The sequence below is a fragment of the Anopheles coustani genome, chromosome 2 (assembly GCF_943734705.1).
Source record: "Anopheles coustani chromosome 2, idAnoCousDA_361_x.2, whole genome shotgun sequence".
NCBI classification, from domain to species: domain Eukaryota; kingdom Metazoa; phylum Arthropoda; class Insecta; order Diptera; family Culicidae; genus Anopheles; species Anopheles coustani.
Window position 1 is genome coordinate 25,013,863 of NC_071289.1, and position 21,712 is coordinate 25,035,574.

The window sequence follows — 21,712 nt, forward strand, 5'->3', positions numbered from 1 at the left end:
GGGAAGAGATTTTGGAAGCGCACTCGGTTTGATTAAACGATTCCGTAGTTCCGCTTCGAGAATGAAAGAATAAACAAAAAACTACACCAAACCCCAAAACAGTACACCCATGGAGGGATCGGGTTTGGATGGTGGAACTCAGGACGCGTTCACTTAACTAATCGTATTTTATGAGCCATGATTGTGGGTTGTTTGTCGGGCCAAATTAAGACATTTAGCTTCGCGGTGGAAGTCACTCGATGCGACGGTGTGCAGTCACACGACTCTTTATGGCCCGAGGAGCGAGTCATATGACGATCGTGAAATTGGACCCCAGCGGAGAAACTGCATAATTGAGTCCTAGAGGCAAATTATCCATTTCTCCGTTTCGGAACGGGTGCACTAGACGATGACCTTTTTATCTGGTGCATCGGAGGCGCAATGTGTAATAACTCCACGGCGATGAATTACGTACCACACGATGGTGAATTGTTATTGAATTGTTCACAATTTGCGCTGATAGCGATACCGTTTTCCCATGCTTGATAATTGAGTGGTTTGGAAACGAAATTATCTCAACGCCGGCCCCATTTGTTAACTCTCATAACGAGCAGCAAAGTTTCCTCTTTATCACGATCGGATGCTCGGGCATTTTGTCGTGAGGAACATTTACACCATCGGGCGACATGGTGTGCCTTCCAGAAGCTGCTCAGCCAAGCTGAAGTGTAGTTGAATTAATCACGACAATATCCTGGGAGGTATTTGGCTTCGACAGGCCAGTGAATAATAGCACCGATGTACAAGCAAACGGGACAAACGACCACACGACTGTCTCCGTTTATTTGTTTTATTTTTTGTCACAGCCTTTTCCGCTCCCTCTTGCAGTTTTTCCACCATCGTTTCGTTGTTTGGTAGCTCCGGTTGGATTTTCTCATTTTTTACGTCATTAATTTATCTCACATTTTCCCCCGTTTCTGCTCTCGTACCGTTTGTCTCCGGCGTCTAGCGTCGGGGAGGGATCGTGTAAACATTTTTCATCTTATCGTCCCGCACAAATCTCCGATCGGGTGATCCGATCGCGCAAGCAGCGGATCTGGCTGGCAGGGAAGTGATCTTTCATGCCCGGATAACCGGGATGGCAAAGGGTCCACACTTGGCAAAGGCTTCCTCTGAACAGCTTCTACCGGTCGGCTGTCGATGGGAATGTTCCGAAACATTTTTCATCGAACAGATTTATGCTTTTCGCCGGTAGGAAAATTTACTAACGATTAGACCCAGGAACAGTTAGATCGAGCCGCTTCGGTAACCCTAAACGAAACGATAGCGATCGAGCATTGATTATTTAAATCGTGTGCGGTAAACGATCGATGCGCGAGCTGGAACATATTTTTGGGACTGTAAATTAATCAATTAGAAATCTAATTTAATTTCTCCTATCGCGTTAATATTGTTAGATTATCTTATCTTTGTAGTTTTGCTTTCGTGCCTTTTTCGTGGTCAAACAAGTTTCGACTGTTTACATCACATTCCATGGAAAAGCAATTAATATAAAATATAAAGATACAGTGACGAGAAACGCTACGTTCAGCACATATCGTAGGGAATTTATTATACAAACCAGCATATTGCTTGTAAAACATCGATAATAACACATGTTAATCCGACCATCAGCAAACACGTTACATAAATGCTATCTCATAACACATTTCAACCGGCCAATGCCTCGTACCGGTTTGTACCGTGCTTCTAACATCTCTATATTTAATCCGCAAAAAAAATGGACATGTTGAACGAAAATAGCTCTCGGCTTGCGCTGCCAGACCTAAACACACCATCGATCGAGCGACGAGATAATCGAATGCGTTTTGGCGATAAAACGTGTTGAAATAATTCGCATGTTTATCTGCTAATCATGGATTACGGGCCGGCACATTAGTAAGCGCCGCTTGACGTCCATCGCTGGCGGGAAAAGCTACCGGTGGACGGCCTCCGACTGCACCGATGCATCGAGGTGTTACCGACGGGAGCCGTTGATGATTTTTTCCCCCACCCTTGCCCCGTTCACTCACGATCGCCCGCGAGCAGAAGGTTGAAGCGCAATTGAATTAAATCAAAACCTTCCATCGAACGTTCGATTGAGACCTTACTCAAAGGAGGTCCTCATGGGTGTCGTAGGTATAAGACGGCTAAAAAAACTTTCTTTAAGAAAAACACTTCACTGGAATGCAACTGTGCACCCCGGACACCCTTCACTCGATCACTGGGGAACAGTTCATTTTCTCTGGAGTATTTATTTACATACCCGCTAGGTGCATCCAGAGCGGAACGGGTATGCAAAGCCTTTTCTTTTATGCCTGGAGTATCCCGGAGTTGCTGGTTCTGGTGCAACTGAATCCAATGTCATTACGGTTATTATGGTTATCGATATTGTTTCTCTACGAAGGAATGATAGTTATGATGAATATACTTCTATTTTAGCCAATTCTACCATTAATGGACAATTTTGTAAACGGTTAAAGGACTTTAATGAAGTTCAATTTTTCATCTGATTCATGATTTATCTAGCGGGACTTTGATTGCACATTTAAGTATACTTCTGAAAATTACTTGTTATGAAGCAAAACTTATTAATCAAACTAGTTCAAGCCAAGGTCAATAGAAATTTTAAAATCCTACAATGTTCACTGAACTAAAATTTCTACACTCAATTTATTAAATATGTATATTTGTTAGGATAAGATTAAGATATTTCAAAAGAAATTCGTTTTTAAAAATATTTATATTTTCAAGTTCCTCAAACAGCACAAATCAATATTTGATTGTTAAAGCCATACAATTATACACAACCTACAACCACCCGTCGTGGCGCTATGAGTGCATTTCCGAGAAAAGCCCGAAACTCGTGGTATTTCCCAGCGAACAGCAGTAACGGACCATGCGCCCTGCGTTCTGTTTTGTTGATTTTTACGGTTAGTAAAGTTGTTGAACGAATCGTGTAAACAAGGAATACTCCGCCGGTCTATTGTATATGTTGCTTAAAGATCTTCCCCTAAGGTCAATTATGATTCACCAAACGGTGGTGGTTAACGAAGGTTGGAATGTTGTGACCCTACGGCCATCGGAAAGAACAATTTAGTGCACAAACGATGGGTTCGGAAAAAAGTTTACAAAAATCTATCTCCTCCCAACGCTAGGTAACAGGAGTGTCTTGATTGTTTAGCTGTTCATTTGCGTGTGTGTGTGTAGTTTTTTTGAGACTCTGTTTCAACGAGCAAATGATATTTGTACTATTCATAAATTGAAAACTAAAAAAAATCTTCTCCATGAATGGCGGCAATTTCTAAGTAAATTCAAACTACGGTGATGTTTATGGCTTTCGTCCAATTTGTTTGTGCAAGGCAGGGTTTAGTGCCTTTGTAAGCTGACCACGCAATCCACAATTAGGATTGCACTGCGCTCCGAGGCACTAGAAAACCTCCGAGGAATTTGAATGGTGTTTAAGGTATCGTTTGTTGAAAGATTAACATTTGATGAATGGTTATTTTCGTCAAACAGAAAGGTCCTCAACAATGCCATCGGGACCAATGGTCCGCGCCGGCATGCCTGGTGTCCATTTGAAGCGATAATCATTCCCCCGGAAGGTGGAACGCGTACGCATTTACCCTAATGGTTTCACCTTTGTTCAGCCGGGCAGGCTTCTGTCATAGTGGTTTTCAATCGTACGACGGAGAAAAGAATCAGTGACCCACTTTCCGAAGAGGAGCTTTTTGAAGGGATTACAAAAACTAAAAACGGGAAGCTGTTTTGCCGTACCGAACGACGAGAGCCATACGAAGAAAACATCTTCATACGATCGCCATCCGCGGCGTATCGGTGAACTCGTTAAGATTATCGCGCGGTTCGTCGCCGCCCCGCTGGTTGAAGTCTTTTGATCTACCGGAGGCGTTTTGCGCCTGGGATTGATTGAGAGTTAAAAACGCGCAGAAAGGGAAACACTTCACACCGGAACTGCATCGAGGATGGGGCGCGGACACGATCGGATCGCAAGTTCTTGGAAAAATGCACTGAAATTGCTTCGATCTACGGAGATTGATTGGTTCACTGATTGAGTGAAGATGCCGGGTAGATTGATGGGATGTTTATCGTTTCGATTCTTAGAATTTAAAGTCATTTAAAAGGGTTTGTAATGCATTAGCAATGCTTGCGATTTTTTATTAAAATATGCATGAAACGAATTATTAATTAACTTAAACCGTCAGGCACTTTTATAGCTTAAATCATTCGTTTGCATTAAAAGACAGATTCTTGTTTCGTTGATCGTTGGTATAATTTTTACAGTTAACACTGTTTTATTGTTATATTTTTAAGCAATGTGATTTACTTTACTACTCTTTCTCTCACGTTCGGAATAACGTCTATCGATTTAAAACACTCGTTTTCTCGCGGACCGACATTACCCGACAGTCAAACATCATGTTCATCATTCCACACATCGCACAAATTGTCCGCCGTGAGTAAGTCCGCCCGGAATGTTCTAAGCAGCGCATGTTTGAGGGCGAGGCAAAGGGTTTTCCGATTCGTCTCGCCTAACTCACCCTCGCCGGCGAAGTGGTGCCGACTTGTGTCGCGTTCGCTTGATTTACACATAATTCTTGACAACCGATCGTACGACCGGCCCAAAACTATCTGGAGGGATGCAGCTGGAGTCGCTGGTCCGAGTTTGTGCAGGCTCGTAACGAAAATGGTCATGTCTGGAATCGCGCCGTCGAGTACCGTACCCGACTCCGACGCGGTTTCCCCGGTCGCATTATTCGATACGTGAACTTTTCTCCTTTAAATTGTGACCATAAATGGCTCTAGCAAAATAATTGTTTGCTGCGAGAATGTCACGACTTTCGTACACGTCAGCAGTCCATCCAGTCCGCACTCTAGATCGCTCCCGCCGAGGCCTAGTCCCCCGAGACCGGGCGGATGTTTATGATACTGCTGGCTGGAAGGTGAGGGAAAACTTTAGACCACCCCCGGATCGATGGTTCCATTCCGCCACCCCTTCCAACTGAAGCGCCGGAGCTCTATTTCCTTTACGGGCTCCTAGAAGCTACTTTATGATTGAAGCTAATTATTTTCAAAAAATGCACCCCCAACGTTGCCCACAGCGCAAAAAAGGTTTTGCGCGGTGGAGCAGCTCGTTTGTTCCTGCTAGACGAAAAATCGTGGCCACCATCTTCGCGATCAGTTTCAGGTGGAAGCAGGCTCCTCCGGCGACTCCGGCTGCTCCAGATGAGCACGGCACGGCGATGCAGCTTTGTGCCGGTTTTGTTTCGTTTTTCCTTCCTACAATAATGACCGACATGTCGCTTGTTCGGGCCAAAAATGGTACCGGCCGCGGGTACCCTAGAAACGAATTTTTCCGTGCCGCAAACGGGCAAACAGATTACGCTACCCATACTCGCCGTATGCGCTCCCTAAGCGTCCGGGAATCTCTGATAGCGGGGAGTTGGTGACTTTTTTTCTGCTTTGCGCCAGTTGCACGTGTTCTACGGAAAACGACGGAAGACCCACCAACGTCGATGCTGGGACTGCATCGGACCAGATTTCCAAAGCGGGAAAAGTGTCGTGGGTGTTATTTGTGAGCCAATTAAGGGTTACCGGTGGGTTGCAGCATGAAGGCAAATCGATTATTTCAATGGAAAAGCGCACATGTTTAACAGTGCAATCGAAGAGCATTTTTAACCATCTACAAAACGTTTGATAGTTGTAAAAGATAGATAATTGAACAGAAATTCAAACATTTATGGAAGAAAATACATATTCTGTGAAAGTTATAGTTAATGCAGTGTATAACATAAGTTATATGAAGGCTTAAATGATACAATCGACTAATTAATTCGTTATTTATTTATTTAACAATATTCGATAAGTCTAACAAGGGTTTAAGGGATTTATTTTAATCCACTCACTTGGTTTATCTTAAGAAAACACAGCAAACAGCAATTTTCGAACAACGCTTCAAAGCGTTTCACATAGGTATTGTCGATTCGAATTTAACATCAAATTAAAATACTTTGCCGTTGTTGTCACATGCCTTCGCTTCGAACGATTTTTATCGAGCATGCCATTACAATTATCCGTGTTCGGAACATTTTTATTGCACATTCAATTGCAGTTTATGTAGAAGGCCGGTAAACCTGTCTTCCTTTTCTCTATTTCCAACTATTTGAACGTTTCCTCACGGTAGCAAGTGATTGAATAATTTCATTTACAAGCACCTCACCAAACGTGCACACTGTACATTCTTCTCATGCTTCCTTTTGCATCTCGTTTTCTTTATATTTCAGCTGTTTCAGATAGTGTTTTTCACGATGCGTGCCGCCATTTCACCGCTACCCGCCGCCTGGGTGCTGGAAAAATCGATAGACGGCCGGTCATACGAGCCGTGGCAGTACTTCGCTTCCGACGACGCCGAATGCCGAGAACGTTTCGGTTTGCCGGCTTACAGCGCCAACTACATCTTCAAAAGCGACTCGGAGGTGATCTGCTCGACGCAGTTTTCATCGTTCGAACCGGCGGAAAACGGCGAAATCAACCTTTCCCTGATCAGCGGGCGACCGAGTGAGAAGACGACATCACCCGAACTTCAGAACTTTACACTCGCGCGGGTAAGTTTAAAAAGTTTCTTTCATAAGTCCAAGATCGGCTGTGATTCCAAAGGGATAATTAATATGCTGTACACAACCGAACATGTGTCTGCCAGGGATCCATAATGCTCAATAATGATTTGTTCTTTTTATTGTAAATAAGACTCTCCCTGAAACCTTCTTTAGGCAGAGTTTTACTGGGAAGAGTCGGTGTGTTCGGTTTTTTTAACAAAGTTTTGGATTTGGTGATTCAAATGCTTAGTCACAATTTGAAATAAATTGATCACAAAAATGAATTTGGATAAGTGATTTCTCGAATAAAAGACACACAGCTTCATTCAAAGTAAGATTTTCCCATCTGCTTTGATGTTTTGGAAAAATTGCATACCTCTGCATACTTTCTCAAAATCGACTTCGACATCGACATGGTTCTGATGCGCCTGCAAGGTATGCAATACGCAAAGCGTTGATTTGACGGTTGAAGGTGGTTTGAAAAGTAAACGGGGTTTTGGAGTGGTAAAAATTTTATTTTGCGTTGTAACGAACTCAAAAAATTAAAAACATTTTTGTTTTTGTTATGATTATTGTTGTTTATGATTGGATTATTATGATGGAGAGATAATGGTAGCTAATTGCATCGTTAGTTTGATTGACTCTCGATGATGGAATCAAGAAAGTAGCGTTGAAACGCCATTGCGATCATTTAACGTATTTATTGCTGTTTTATTCATGTTAGAGGTAGAGGTTCTAATATCTCAATACAATGTTATAGCAAAGCAAAAATAGGGATAAAGCCACGTAAATGTATTATCTGATGAACAAAAAAAAAGTGATAAAAAGCCGCAAACTTAGTAGTTCCAAAATTTGTGATTGTATTTTATTTGTTCTTTTTTATTTATTTTAGAGTAAATAGAATAACAACTTCATATATTTTACTTTTATTCCTTACAGTTCGTTCGGATACGTCTGCTTCGAATCCAATCCGCACCGCACCAGGAGGGCTCGCTGTTCGATGTTGCGAAACGCAGTTTTTACACCGTCCGATCGTTGCGTATCGGTGGCCGGTGTTTCTGCTCGGGCCATGCCGGTAAATGCAAGACGGTCGACAACAACATCGATAATCAACCGCAGTGCGAATGTGTGCACAACACGTGCGGTGCCCACTGCGATCGCTGCTGTCCGCTGTACAACCAGAGACCGTATCGGATCGGGACGCCAGTTGGGGCGAATAAGTGTGAGAAGTGTGAGGTAAGACGGGTAGTGAAACACTTTTGGATAAGCTAATCAATTTACGATTTCTTTTTCTTCGTTTTAGTGCCACGGTCATGCGAAGTCTTGTTCTTACGATAAGACAGTGGACGAGCAGCACCTGAGTATAAGCATCCGTGGGAAGATGAGCGGCGGGGGCGTGTGTCAGAACTGCACCGGCTTTACCACCGGAATCAACTGCGAGCGTTGTCTTCCGGGATACTTTCGTCCACTTGATCGACTTCCGAGCCATGAACAACCATGTCTTCCGTGCGACTGCTCGACTCTGGGAACGTCGGGAGATTGCGTTCCGTTGGGAGGAGAGTGTCGCTGCCGGGAAGGATTCACGGGTCCTCGATGCACTGAGTGCCTCCCGGGATATTCAGGCGAACGGTGTACCAAATGCGAATGTGACTCTCGGGGTACGCTTCTCGGAAGGCAATGTGATGAGGTTTGCACCTGCAAGGCACATGTCGTCGGTTCGCGTTGTGATCAGTGTGCCGCAGGATATTTCGCCCTTGGAGCGGTCGAATCGGATGGTTGTTTGAAGTGCTACTGCTCCGGAGTGGGCCAGAGTTGTAGCGAAGCGAAGGTGGCAGCGGCTAGCTACGAGACGATGTTAGGCTGGACCGTAACCAACCTGGCGATGAGCGAGAGAATCGTACCGACGAAGGATAATGAGACCGGCTACCTTGTGTTCGGGATGTTCGAGATGCCAGATACTGAGGCTGTCTACTGGAAGGCTCCGGAGGGTTATCTCGGCAACCTGCTGAAGAGTTACGGGACGCGCCTTACGTTCAAGATGATCTGGATCACGGTGCGAGGCGATACGAGCGGGAAACCGACCGTGGGACCAAGTCTCGTTTTGGTCGGTCGTAACGGAATGAAGATAGCATATGGAGAAGAGAGCTACGATGAGACCGGAGGGGCCACTGTTGACGTCCCACTCAAGGAAGACAACTGGTATCATGTGCCGCGAACGGTGAAGGATATCATCACCCGCCTTCGGAGGACGGAATACCACGGAGATCCAGTCACTCGTACCCAGTTTATGGCGGTTCTCACCGATGTCGAGGCTGTGCTGCTCCGAGGAACGTACCACACCGATCAGGTGGAGAGTGTGCTAGAGGTAGCGGAACTGTTCACCGGAAGCGACTCAAGCAACAGGTCCACGCAAAGTCTCATCGAACAGTGCGAGTGTCCTGCGGGCTACCGAGGCTTGTCGTGTGAAGAGTGTGCCTTCGGGTACGTACGCATCTTCGAAACCAGCGTTACTCACGAACGGATCGGTCGGTGTATCCCCTGCTCGATGTGCCATGGACACGCGGCCAGCTGTGATCTCGAAACGGGAGCATGTGGCACCTGCCTGCATAACACCGTCGGCACGAACTGCGAGCGTTGTCTGCCAGGATTCTACGGCAACGCTACTACCGGCCTCCAGAGTGACTGCAAACGGTGTGCATGTCCTTTGGAAGATCCGGAGAACAACTTCTCACCCAACTGTCAATCGAAGAGTGGAGCTGAAGATGACGAATACGTATGCACTCAGTGCCCCGTCGGGTACATTGGGGATCATTGCGAGCTGTAAGTGTGTAAGCCTCTACAAGAAAGGAACTTAAGAACTAATCTGTCATATTCTTTTTAAGGTGTGATGATGGCTTCTATGGAGAACCCACCGTAATTGGCAGTCAGTGTCTTCCCTGTCCGTGTCATGGAGGTCCGTGCAATGCAAAGACGGGACAGTGCATTGAGTGTTTGTAAGTCGAGCTCAGCAGTTTTTTAATGTATAAGTATAACAGTCTATATAAGAGCGTAATGTCTGTGACGATATAACGAAAAGGTTTGCTATTTGAACAACAAAGTTAAGAAAATTAGGAAAATCGAGTTGCAAAGTAAAACATGAATAACTTATTAGATGTTGTTAACCAACAAAACTTTTTTTAATTACTTACACTCTCTTAAACCCCTTTAGAGTCGTGATCTCCATGTATCATTGCTCTGAAAATTTCCTTTACTTCATAGTCATTCAATTTTATTTCTTTTTTAATCTATTCACGAACCTCTCTGGTCAAGTTCAATCACATTCGTTTTGAACTCTTATCTCTCTTACATTTCCTTTCTTTTTCTCTCGGACTGTTTTTACTTCATGAAAATGTTTCGGTTCAATCCGTTTAGGAGACCGTTTAGAGAATTTTAATTTTTAACAAAGAGTTTTTGTGAATATCAAAAACTAACTTGACGCTCTGGTGATGCTCGGTTAAGAAGAGGTGGAAAAATGAGTTATGTTTTATACTCTCTCTCTTGAGAGTAATGTTTTACGCTTGTTCAAAAGTTAAGTTACTTTCTATTTTATGAAATTTAATTGTTTATTATTTATTAGTTACAATTGATTGATATTTCAGTAGTGGAATGAACTGGTGAATCTATACGAATTGCAGTTTGGGAAAGCATTGATCTACCTCAAGGTTCTTTGACTTTAGAACCTGCCATATTAAAAGATAAGCTTGTTGAAAAAAAAAAATTGTGTCAGTAGAATAGAATAGAATACTTATACAAATTTCAAAACAAGAATGCGAACGTTCTATTGATTGATGAATCTGTTCTCTTTCTCCAGAGGAAATACGGAAGGATGGCGATGCGAACGGTGCAAAACGGGCTACTGGGGCATTCCGGACGACGGATGCGAACCGTGCAGTTGCTCCGAAGTGGGTGCTCTTGAAAATGTGTGCGACGTGACGACGGGCCAGTGTATCTGCAAGCCCCGCTACGGTGGACGTCGGTGCGACGAGTGTGATGTAAGTATTTTAGGGGGCTTCTTTGTAAAACTTTTTCGTTTTAAGTACGGTTTGAGTCAATGAATGAAAAAACCTTAGGAATTTAATTCGCAGAAGTTTCTGAAAAGTCTTTAAAAGCTTATTGTGGTTTAAAAATATTTTAAAGTACGATAAACAATTTCTGTTTTTCATGACATGAAAAACGTCGTTTAAATTTTCTTTCATAGCTATTTCATACAAATCTCTTCTCTTTCTTACGCTTCCTGAACGCAGGTGGGCTATGGCAATCTGGACCTCGACTGTCCGGCCTGTGCGTGCCATGGGAACGGATCGGCAAGCGAGGTTTGCAACACGCTGACCGGCCAGTGCGAGTGCAACGTGGGTACCGAGGGCATCCACTGCAGCCACTGTCGGGACGGGTACTTCGGCCTATCCGAGGAGCAACCGGATGCCTGCCAAGGTAAGTGCGCGCCCCGTTTTCCTTCCCTTTCCCCGCCCACCCGAGACCGTGACAAATTAACACAACACGGTTACCACTCGATCGGGGCCTCCTCCTCTCGATCAGCCCATTTCGAGTGGCGTTAAGTCCTGCCGGGTGTCGAGAGTCGGCCCGGAACGAACGAATTGCATCATGAATCATTCATTTGCAAAACGTCCATCCCGTGCGCCGGAAGTCGGCGAAACGAATCGGAACTCAAACAACCATCGACAGCTCGCTGATCGTGCACCGATACCGGGGTCCGCGGTGCATGCACAATATTTACCGACAGCTTGAACGGAGTCCTTCATCTTGCCCAGGTGGTGTCCACACCCCGCGGGACATCTCCCCCTCCCCAAATGCCCCGAGGTGGGTTCGTCGATAGCGATCGGTGATAGTAACGATTAAATGAAAATGTTCCTCCACGAAATGAGAAAACTCCTTTTCCCACCGGCAAACAGCGGGACGATCGGGGGAATGTTGCTCGGCTCGAGAAATGGTTCAGGACTGTTACCACACGTTTATTGGGGAGGGAATGAGAGGGGGGTGGGGAATACTCCGGTGCAGTTCGCCAGAGCTCGAAGGCTCGGCTGCGCCGGCGGTGAGATTAATTTTATTGTTATCGTTATTACCTTTTACGTAGATTACAATTTATTGATTATGAAGTTATTAAATCCACTCATGGGCATGAGGCGATCGATGGGTATCGGAACACGGTCCGAGGGTGGGAGTGCTGATCGGTATTCGAGGGGCGATTGTTTCCTCCCTTATTCGTGCCGGTGCATAATATGTTGCAAGCGCCGTTGCAAGCCATATTGCAGTGGAGTGATGCGTTTAGTCGCTGGTCTTTTGAGTTGCTCTGTTAGAAGACGGTTGATCTTTACGTTCATTTTTAAAACACTATGACTCCCAACCGATGATTAATTATTTAATTAATTTTTAATTCAAAGTAACGTTTTGTGTTCCCAAGGAAAGAATGTAATGAAATTTTGCAACATCATTAGTACTCACTTAATAGCCTTGAAACATGCCGTTGTACAAGCGTGTCAAATAACATACTTCGGCGTATAAGATTGCGCTCAATTATCGGTCACTTTTACACAGCACTTACCAAAACGCAATAAACCGTCTTGCGCTCCAGGATGCAACCGACCACTCGGCCAAGATGCTCCAAATTTTCCGTTTCATCCCTTTTGACCGTGAACGTGTGTGTGAAACGTTTAAAACTAAACCACGTTGTGGCGCTTAACCGTCAGCTCGTGTAAAGTCAACAAACCATCGCCGAAAATAAGACGACTAAAGGGGTGAGTGGGGAAGAGATGAGGGGAAGGGACCACAGCACGAGTGCATGAACCAGACATGAGCCATAAAATTGGCTGATTGATCGATGAGGTAATTATTTTCGGAGCATGCAAAGCAGCAGCAGCATCATTTCGATGGCGATCGCTTTTTTTTAAAGCGACTCCGAAGAATTCCGTTCGTGAGAGTTAATTAAAAAGTTTTACTCGTATCGTCAAGCGTCGGGACTTCTTCCTCGTTGTTTCTTTTTGTGGTTTAATGACGTTTGAAGTTTCTTTTTGCTCCGATTTCTGCTCGGGGTTTCGGTCGGAGGTTTATGTGTTTTTGGGCAAAATTTACATCCGATGGCATGGCTCAACCAAATCGAGCAGAAACGGTTCCGGTTTCAATCTGCTCAGAGGAAATTCACCGATCGATCGCTAGCGTTCGTCAACCAAGTTACGATTTTATTTTATTTTCTAAAACCACACTTGGTGGTGGATCTTTTTCTCCCATCGGTAGGCATTTGGTGTTGAAAAGGCTGATGTACGAAACGGTTACCCAGTTTTTTTTTCGGTTGCGCAGCCCTTTCCGACTCCAAAAGTGTCAACACACAGGCTGCGTCGCGTGGAGAGGGTGCGTGTGGGCCGATGTGTCAAGAGCCGATTTGCTCGCGGACCGGTGTGCGCAAACAATTCCCGAGCTTCCGCAAACAGATCATGGCTGCCAAGGCGGAGGAAGATGAAATTTTAAGAGAAAAAAAAAGAAAAAGATTGGTGGTTGGTGGACGTCGCGTTCGTCATACGTTTGTCAATGGGGCGGTGTTTTTCGATTGATTTTTTTCCCCCATTCCAACCAACCTCGCGACGAGCCGCCACGAGGTGCGGTTTACTTTGGATGGTCAATAGAGCGCTCCGATTGCTTTACAGATAAAGGACTAGGTGATGGAGAGGGAGAGAAACGAGGGGGACGCGAGATGCGTCTGTTGGAGAAAAAAAAACCCCTTTAAAACCGCTGCGTAGACGCAGGTTGCCCCCAAACGGCGGGAATTAATCCGCGCCTGGCCTTCGCAATCGACTGTTGCGGGAGGCTTCGGCAATTTTCCACGCTTCGTGAAAGGGGGCCACCGGCGCGGACGCGCGCGCCGTGTGTGGTCAGCCCGGCTTTCGAGCCGTGCCCCGAGGCTGGTGTGGACCCGTCTCGATCACGCCTAGGCCCGCCGCGCCGTCATCGTGTGATGAGTAATTTGTTTTTTGTTCCCCGTCGTCGACTTGCGGTGGTCCCCCCCCCCCCGGATGCGATCACTTATCGTGGCGAGGAAAATCGATCGACTTGCAAGTGGCTGACTCGATCGAATCGTAACGAAACGAACAGCATTGAGGGAGAAAGGGAAAGCAAAGGGGAAGCGGTAGAGTGAAGAAAAGAAACAGCGGGACGTGGAAAGAAAGACATCCTGACGAAGCTCCTTGGGGAAAAACGCGTAAACGCGAGATCAACTGAAAATGTGGCGGTGGGGAGGGATAGAAAAAGCCGATGAGATGAAGAAAGAAAGACAAAAAACTCAACCACATCCCACCGAGAAGGAGAACGGGTAACGGGAAAGGAGGATGTTTATAAAACGTACAACTTTATCATCATCATCATCCCCGAGTCAGCTGACGGTTCGGGCTGGTTTCGACTTCGAACACGCGTCCACGTACGCTATTGATATGAAAATTAATAATAAATCAATTATAAGCTAATGACTTAGCGGAATTTTTATTGAATAAAATTAATATACGATTCCCGGACGGACCGAGGTGCGATGGAAAAGGGTGTGATGGAAACCAGGTGGAAAGAGAAAGAGGGAATCGGTCAAAGAATGCTGGCAGTCGTCTTCCCCCGGGTAGATGGGCTTTCTATTTTGGCAAGACGAATGCACATTAAGATGCCCGAAGAAGGAGAAATCGGACGGTCGGTGTTGCAACGCAGCTCTCACTGGCCTCTTGCGAGAGTTGTTTTATTCGCTATTGACCCTTGATTGGTTTTGATTGTGTAACCAAATCGATTAGCCGAGTGAAAATGTTATCCCCCACCGTAGGGAAGCAACGTGACGCCGGGAAAATGATGGATGAAAAGTGTAGCAAATTCAATCGAAGCCGAATCTCGCTCAACTTCATCATCCACTTGCACACAACACTTGAATCGATGCAATTCTAAGCTCGAGCTTCCAAATGAGTCCACTCGCTTCGCCCGGCGGCCACGATTTTTATTCAACTTCTGCTTTCTTTTCTAACTCCTTCAAGCATTCTCCATCGTCTCATCATCGTGAAAGGTGAGCACGGGCGAGGAAAAAAAGCGACATGAAGATGATTGAAGGCGATCTCGCCACATCAAAGTAGATAAATCAATCCGGCGCGGGTCTCGGACGCGCCCGTGACGGCGGCCTGGAGAATGATGCACCGCTTCCAGAGGGTAATGTGGTCATCATCTTGATGAAGTACCCTGTTTTTCATCGCCGAACCCGTACACCGTCGAGTCGGCGGGAAAGGCTCGAGATCTCGCCATCGTAGCACGGAAGCGATTGTTTGTCGGAAAAGTGGGAAGGTTTTCGCGTGGGTGATGAAAGTTCTTTTGGGTGGATAAGAGTTAAACAATCGAGCAAAATGTATGTTTCCTTCACCTACATATGCTTTTGTAGATGTAAAGATGCAAAACAATGTAGAAGGAGGTTTCTTTACAAATGCTCTTGAAGCATTTTGTTTATGCTAACCCATTTTTCTTGTAACTTTAATTTGAATACGCTTAAAGTTTCAAACAACACACAACTCTAGGTTATAAAAGAATCAATTAGATTTCATTTTGCATAAAATACATCCAGAAAATATAAACAAATTTAGAATAATTGAAGCACTAAACTTACTTGAATTGTACACTTGCTTATTTCTCAATGAAACGTTGTGTTTCCTGGCATTGCTAACCTAATTCATTGTTAGGTTTTTGTAATTCTTAAATATATTTATTAAATTATCAACAGAGGAATTACATTTGTAACGAGAACTTTTTTGTTTGTTGTTGAACTCAATATTTTTAAGATCTTATCCCATAGCGTAAATATGTAAAACTCGTCAGAGTTTACATTAAAAGCTATCGTTTGTAATGGAAAATGATATGAAATGAACAACCCACAAGATCTGAGTTTAAAATTAAGTTTTTCATAGTTTTTTTTTATATGTAATATTAGCTTACATCATAAGGGTTGGTTATGCCATTTAATCTGCAAGGTGCAACAGATAGATGGCTTTATATGGAAGATGTACGAGTTTTTAAGACACATTTGGCGAATCGTTATGGAATGTTTCAATGCACTTTTTATCTATAAAGTCGGTATTGCAAATCATTTGACGATTCGTAACAATTTGAATGCACTCTGATGCAGTCACAGAAGCTCGCTGTAATGTGTCCGTGTATAAGTGTGTGTTTAGTGGTGAGCAATAAATTCCGCATGGTAATTTATGTGCGTGCCAGGGCGAGCCGGTTAAGTCGTTCTGTGCGGTGCAACGATGCATCTGTTCCCATCTCTATCCTCCCGCCGAGCCGGTAGTAATCTTTCAACACGACGCTTCTCCAACTCCGCTCTTGCTAAAGGATAAACCGGTGAGTGCTGAACTGATCAGAATTCCTGGTCCGTGTTGGAACTTCACGACCCGACTCAACCGGTGCATTGCGCCAAAGTGTCCACCGGTTCGGGACGCCGCGTGAATCCGTTATGAAGCTGCACATTAAAATGCAATAAAACAAAACGAGTCCCCGGTTGGAACGGGGTGGCGTACAACGTACGATGCGTACAAACACGACCACGGCCAAGATGTCTCTGGCTGCAGCATGTTGTCGTGATGGCAACAAAGCTGCAGTTCGCTCGCCCATCCCAACCTGCATCATCGTCAGATGCCGGAGGTCTGGAAGCTCGCCGCCAACTCGAGGGAGGCTCGTCGCTGGGAGGGATTAATCGCATCATCAGACAAATTGGAGCCACAGGTTCGCGCACGCGGGCTGAGTTTGCGTGAAAGTAAACCTGCTCGTCGCAAGAACTTCGCGGAGCAGGCGAGCGAAAGAAAGGAGTACAGATCGCGCCGCGTGTGTATTGGACCCGGGCCACCGGGGTTTCTCGATCGCTTGCACGGTGATAGGTGATCGCCAATTTTCCTCCACAGTCACGCCGTAACGGACCCGTCGGCTGCACCTGACAGTTAGCTTTATGGCACCGTCGACGTGATTTATATCCTTTGAAGTTTTCTTCACGAGGCTCTGCCTCTTTCCTCCATTATGTCGTTCGGTTCCCATTGGTTCAATTAAAACCATATTCGTGGAGGTATTGCATCAAATCTCTTTAGTCACTTTGAGAAATCAATGTTAATATCCATGATCCTATTATTGTCATTTTCTGTTATTATTATTGACATAAACCAATTTTTCAATTGATATACGCAGAGAGAATATTTAATGTTACAGAATCCTATTTAAGTTGTCATACTACTGCTTGTGCTAGTTGTCATAGTATATTTAAAAAAAACCTTCACGGAATCCCATCGCTATATCCATTAAAACAAAAACATAAACCATGTTCGCACTGCCGACGGATAACCCCCAGGGTCGAGCCCCATCTGCACCTTCTATTTCGGCCTGTCTTTTAGCTAAAGATTGCCAGACAAGGCGCTTGTGATGGAAATCGTGAGTAGCTTGGATTATTCCTCCGATTAGCGCAGCTCGACTGCAGGTTTTCCCGGCGCGCACCTCGCGGTGCACCGATCGGTCGAGGGCTTAGGGTTGCATTCTTTCACTCGCACACTACGCGCCCAACTCCCGGGTGGTACGCTCGCCCTGATCGGATCGTCGTGCCTAGCGTATTATCTGGTGCTGACGGAGATCCTAGCCGAAGATAAATGGTTTTTCGGTTTAGATTTTGTTAGTTTGTGTATGAGTCTTTTCTTTCTATTTTGTTTCGTTCATCCCAACGATGGGACAAGTCATGTTTTACTAATTGATTTATTCCGTTACGAGCGTGGATGGATTAGATACGTCGAGGGTAAATGCAACCAGGCCGGTTATGGGAGGGGCGGTTGCGGCAAGGACGGCCCCGTTAGATGACGGTGGAGAATAATAATCTTCTCGTTTTGATTGAGATATGAATATGAGCCTTCATATCCGTGCGATGCCGCCCAGTGACGGGGTTTATATTTATGAAATCCATCACTTAGTTGTTCTTGTCTATGAATTGCTTACTTTAAATATGCTTTTATTTAAGATGTTTTCGTGTGCCATAAACAACTTGATTATTCTAAATATTGCCAGTTTACGATAACTTTCCGAATTATCAGCTAGATTTCTAAATAGTGTTATTGGAATTTGTACAATTTATTTGATATTGATAATGAATCGAAATCATCGAAAAAGGCATTATTAATTTTGGTCTGGCCGTACTGATTTGAAGTCAACTTCAATCTTCGTTAGAATGTTTTATTCCTTCATCTGCAAAATAAGTGTGAAAATTATAGTTCATCTTAAGAATTTATTTATTTATTGGTTTAATCAATATTGCAGATCGCAGCAAAAATAATATTAGCTCCACTCAAGTCAATAAACTTCTAATCCCATTTCAGAATTTTAAGGGTTTAGAAAAATGTAAATGTTAACAAACAGAACTAAGCACATTGTTTAATTATATTTTCACTCCAATAACTCATGATTGGAAGTTACAAAGTTAATTATTTGGTAAGGAAAGTGAAAACATAGGCCAGCTATGCATTAAATTAAACGTGAGACAAAATTAAATAATATAACTAGTCAAATATCATCAAATAACATTATATCCGACCAATTTTGTGGTATAAAACAGTAAACAACAACAGTTGTTAAATTATTTAAGAAACTATCGAATTTTCTGCCTGTTTACAGCTGAAGAAAGCACTATGATGAATTGATTTTCCAATCAAATCAAGAACGGCATGGCTTGCACTGAGCTCCGATCATGAATTCAATAACTCACCGAGCAAACATTACCATGAGCAATGCATTGCGCCAATTGATTAGACATTTATGAATGAATCTGAGCAGGTTTTGCCCGAAGTCGCAGGTTGGACCGTTACCGTGGCGTGGATAATTTCACATGATTCCTTCGGCTTTATGGCACAAATAAATCACCCGCATTGCGAGGAGTCTCTCGACTTTTCGCGCCGGAAAACCTGTCGGTTGCGTCGGCAAGACGCTCGCAATCCGGCGGGAGCGCCGATTTGTTTCAGCACCGCCGACCAGCGGAGTGCACGCTAATCGGTCGATAATGGTTCCCGAAGCCCAGAAACGGAGAAAGCCCCGACCCAACGAAAGCTGGTCCCCACCGACCCCGACCGCTTCTAACCTTAACGCGCAGTGAAGGGGCGTTTTCACTGCTCGCAAACCCCTAATGCCACGCGGATGCACCGGGAAAGCCTCGTTCGGGCACCCGTGGCGCACCGTACGGTACTGGGAAGTAATAAAAAGGTTTGGAACGTATTTTACAACAGTCCCTCCCTCTCGTCTTTTTTTTTCTTCTCTCTCGCGGACGGGTGGCCCCCGCCCGGGTGGATAAATCATTCGCAACAGCAATCTGCGGCCGCACATAAGATGATGAACTCGGGGCTGTGTCGCATCGGGTTGGGGGAGGGAGGCAAAAAACGTGCTGGCTAGTTCGAGCTGCCGGAACCGGTTGGGACTTTATGGCACATTTTTCTACATGTGCATCGACCTAGTTTCCGTCCAACATAGGTCCAGCAAATAAGAAAAGTTATTGGGATTTGAAAAATAAAAAGAAATAGTAGAGAAGGTAAAGCTAGTTTTGTTTGTAAAATGAACGTAACTCGAAAGTTCAAACATTATTTAGAAATACAACAACAAATTACAGAAAGTTAAGCCTTCTTTAGTGGTCTCTTCTTAAAAGGGGTAAAAACGGGTGAAAAATCATTCACGCCGTTTAACCTTTACCATGGACGTGTCAGATATAATCCATGGAAGCAATTCCAGTTCTTAAATGTCGCCGTACAGAATCGTAAATTCGCAGCTTACCAGGAAAAGCCGCTTTCAAAGCAGACAACATTTTTAGCGATTCGTACATATTCGAACCATACATGCGTGATGATTTTTTAATCGGATTTATCGTTCGGTTAGCCAAAGATATGCGTTATGCATAAAATAAAAAGTTAAAATATAAAAGTAAATTTGCCTGCAATTTGCAATAAACACCAAACCTCTTTAAAATGGCACAAACGAACTGAAAAATTGATCAAAATGGCCACTGGCTCGAATTTAAAGTGATCGAAACGAATCGAAAAGTCACGTCCGCGACCGAAGGTGCGAACCGAATGGGGGTGTTAAACAGTATTAATTATGTGTCGTGTTGCGATGGCTTTCGGTGAGAGTTTTAATTAATTCCGAGACCGGGGCCGTAAGCGTAAGCGTGCGTAAATGCCGTACACACACCCACGGCTTGAGATTTGCCGCGAGTTTGGCATTCCGCCACAGCAAATTAAACGCATGGATTCCGGTTCCCCCTCCGGGTCGGGGTCGGTTGTTCTCGGCTCCCTATATTTCGCTGTCGAAAAAATTGATTTATAAGGTGCGTTACGCTGGCCGAGTGATCGGCGAAAAGTTGGGGAAGAAATAAAAACTACCCCATCGGTGGAAGCCGTCTCGTCGAGCTCCGGCGGTTGGGCCGAAATGAGGTTAAATAAGCATGTAGCAAACTGCCATGTTACAGTGGTCATAGATTGGCGCAAAACTTACACACACACACACTCACCTTATTGAGACAGTCGGAGGAAACGTTCCAGGCTGTGCGGTTTGTGTGGGCCAATCCACCCGACTCCGATCTGTCAACCGTCACCGCCTCGACGTACGACAGGCCGATCCGCTCGAGTGCAGCTTGTGAAGGCCGGGACGCTTTGTACACTGTCCGGTGGTATTAATTTTCCGTAGTAAAACATTAATTACATGCCTAATGAACCTTCGAGTGCAGCCGGCGCAAGCATTCGCCTAGGACTGGACCTGCACAGCATCAAAAGGATTGACTAGAAAACGTGGCTTGAAGGTGGAAAATGGTAAATTGCTTTTGCTGATGGTATAAAAATGCAAATTTTACTATCGTCATGAAAATGTTGTTTTGAAATTAGCAAGATATCGTAACGGAATGTTTTAAAAATAAACACGAAACCAAAAATAACAAGCCAACTAATAGCAAACAATTCGTCATCGCTCAACTCAGCCATCTTCAGCTCAAAATATCGAATCCTAAGAAAAAGACCTTTACACCCACGTCGGTAAGCCCGGCTCGAGTGCCACTTCTTATCATCTCCATCATTCCTTCGCCGGAAGCATTTCACGCCACATCGTACCAACCACGCGTCTGCTTCCGGAAGGCGACAAACGGCCGAGCATAAGTTATGCGAGTAAATATTTGCCACCGGCGCTGTTTCTGCCTCCGGACACATGCCGCCTGCCATTGCCACGGCCAGCTGATGTAGGAGATGTGCTTTCGGTCCCTTTAGGGGCCGCATTCCGACAGCTACCACCAACACCAGACGCGGTGTACGCACATTAAAGGCACATTTACAGATTGTGCCCCAAGCCGCGCGACGATCATCCTGGATCCTCGTTTCATCTTTAGCACCTTCCGTGCGAATGAGGAAGCTGGGGAAAATGTTGATGGGTGATGACCCTCATTCATGATCATTCTCGAGGATAAGATGGAACTTAAGACCGGTGTGTTTGTGTGGTTGCACACAATTTGTCCGTATGAAAGTTCAAGTAAGGGCAGCAACTGAGTTTGTGTCTTGGGATGAAACGCTCACATTCGATTTACTCAGCTGTGCCAATTGCAGGGAAATTGCATCTGCCCACTGGGTGCATCGCAGTGTGTACATTTCCCAGTCCCTTCTCCGCGTGGGAGTGAGATTGAAAGTCATCTGGCCCAAGGAGGCCGAGGCGATCAAGCAGCTCCATTCATAAACGCAGACTGAGTGTGGTACTTACGATAAGATAAAACGCACTTTTCATCTGCACAAACGCAAACGGGAAACAAGACAGAAAACAAGATAAAATGCATTTTCATCGCGTCCCTGGTGCAGGGTATCGTCTTCGCACAGGTAAATTGTGAACATAAACTCGATTGCGCTCGGAATGATCTTTTGCTGGCAGCGTTTGAATGCACGGTGGCAATTCGAATGGCCTGTTTATCACCTGTGTGGTGGTAAACACAGCGGGAGTTGGACGTGGTACGGTGGTCGGTCCGATCATTCCGATCGTAAAGT

The 21,712-nt window shown here is 44.8% G+C and overlaps 1 protein-coding gene across 1 annotated transcript in view; it reads left to right on the plus strand.

Annotated features, from left to right (window-relative positions):
* LOC131264141 (laminin subunit alpha-1) overlaps positions 1-21,712 on the plus strand; it is a 94,230-nt gene that overhangs the window by 29,269 nt on the left and 43,249 nt on the right. Inside the window, exons 4-9 of the mRNA XM_058266429.1 lie at positions 6,318-6,638; positions 7,569-7,865; positions 7,933-9,449; positions 9,512-9,622; positions 10,480-10,660; positions 10,913-11,099. Coding sequence (XP_058122412.1) covers positions 6,318-6,638; positions 7,569-7,865; positions 7,933-9,449; positions 9,512-9,622; positions 10,480-10,660; positions 10,913-11,099 — 2,614 coding nt within the window. The remainder of the gene's footprint in view (positions 1-6,317; positions 6,639-7,568; positions 7,866-7,932; positions 9,450-9,511; positions 9,623-10,479; positions 10,661-10,912; positions 11,100-21,712) is intronic.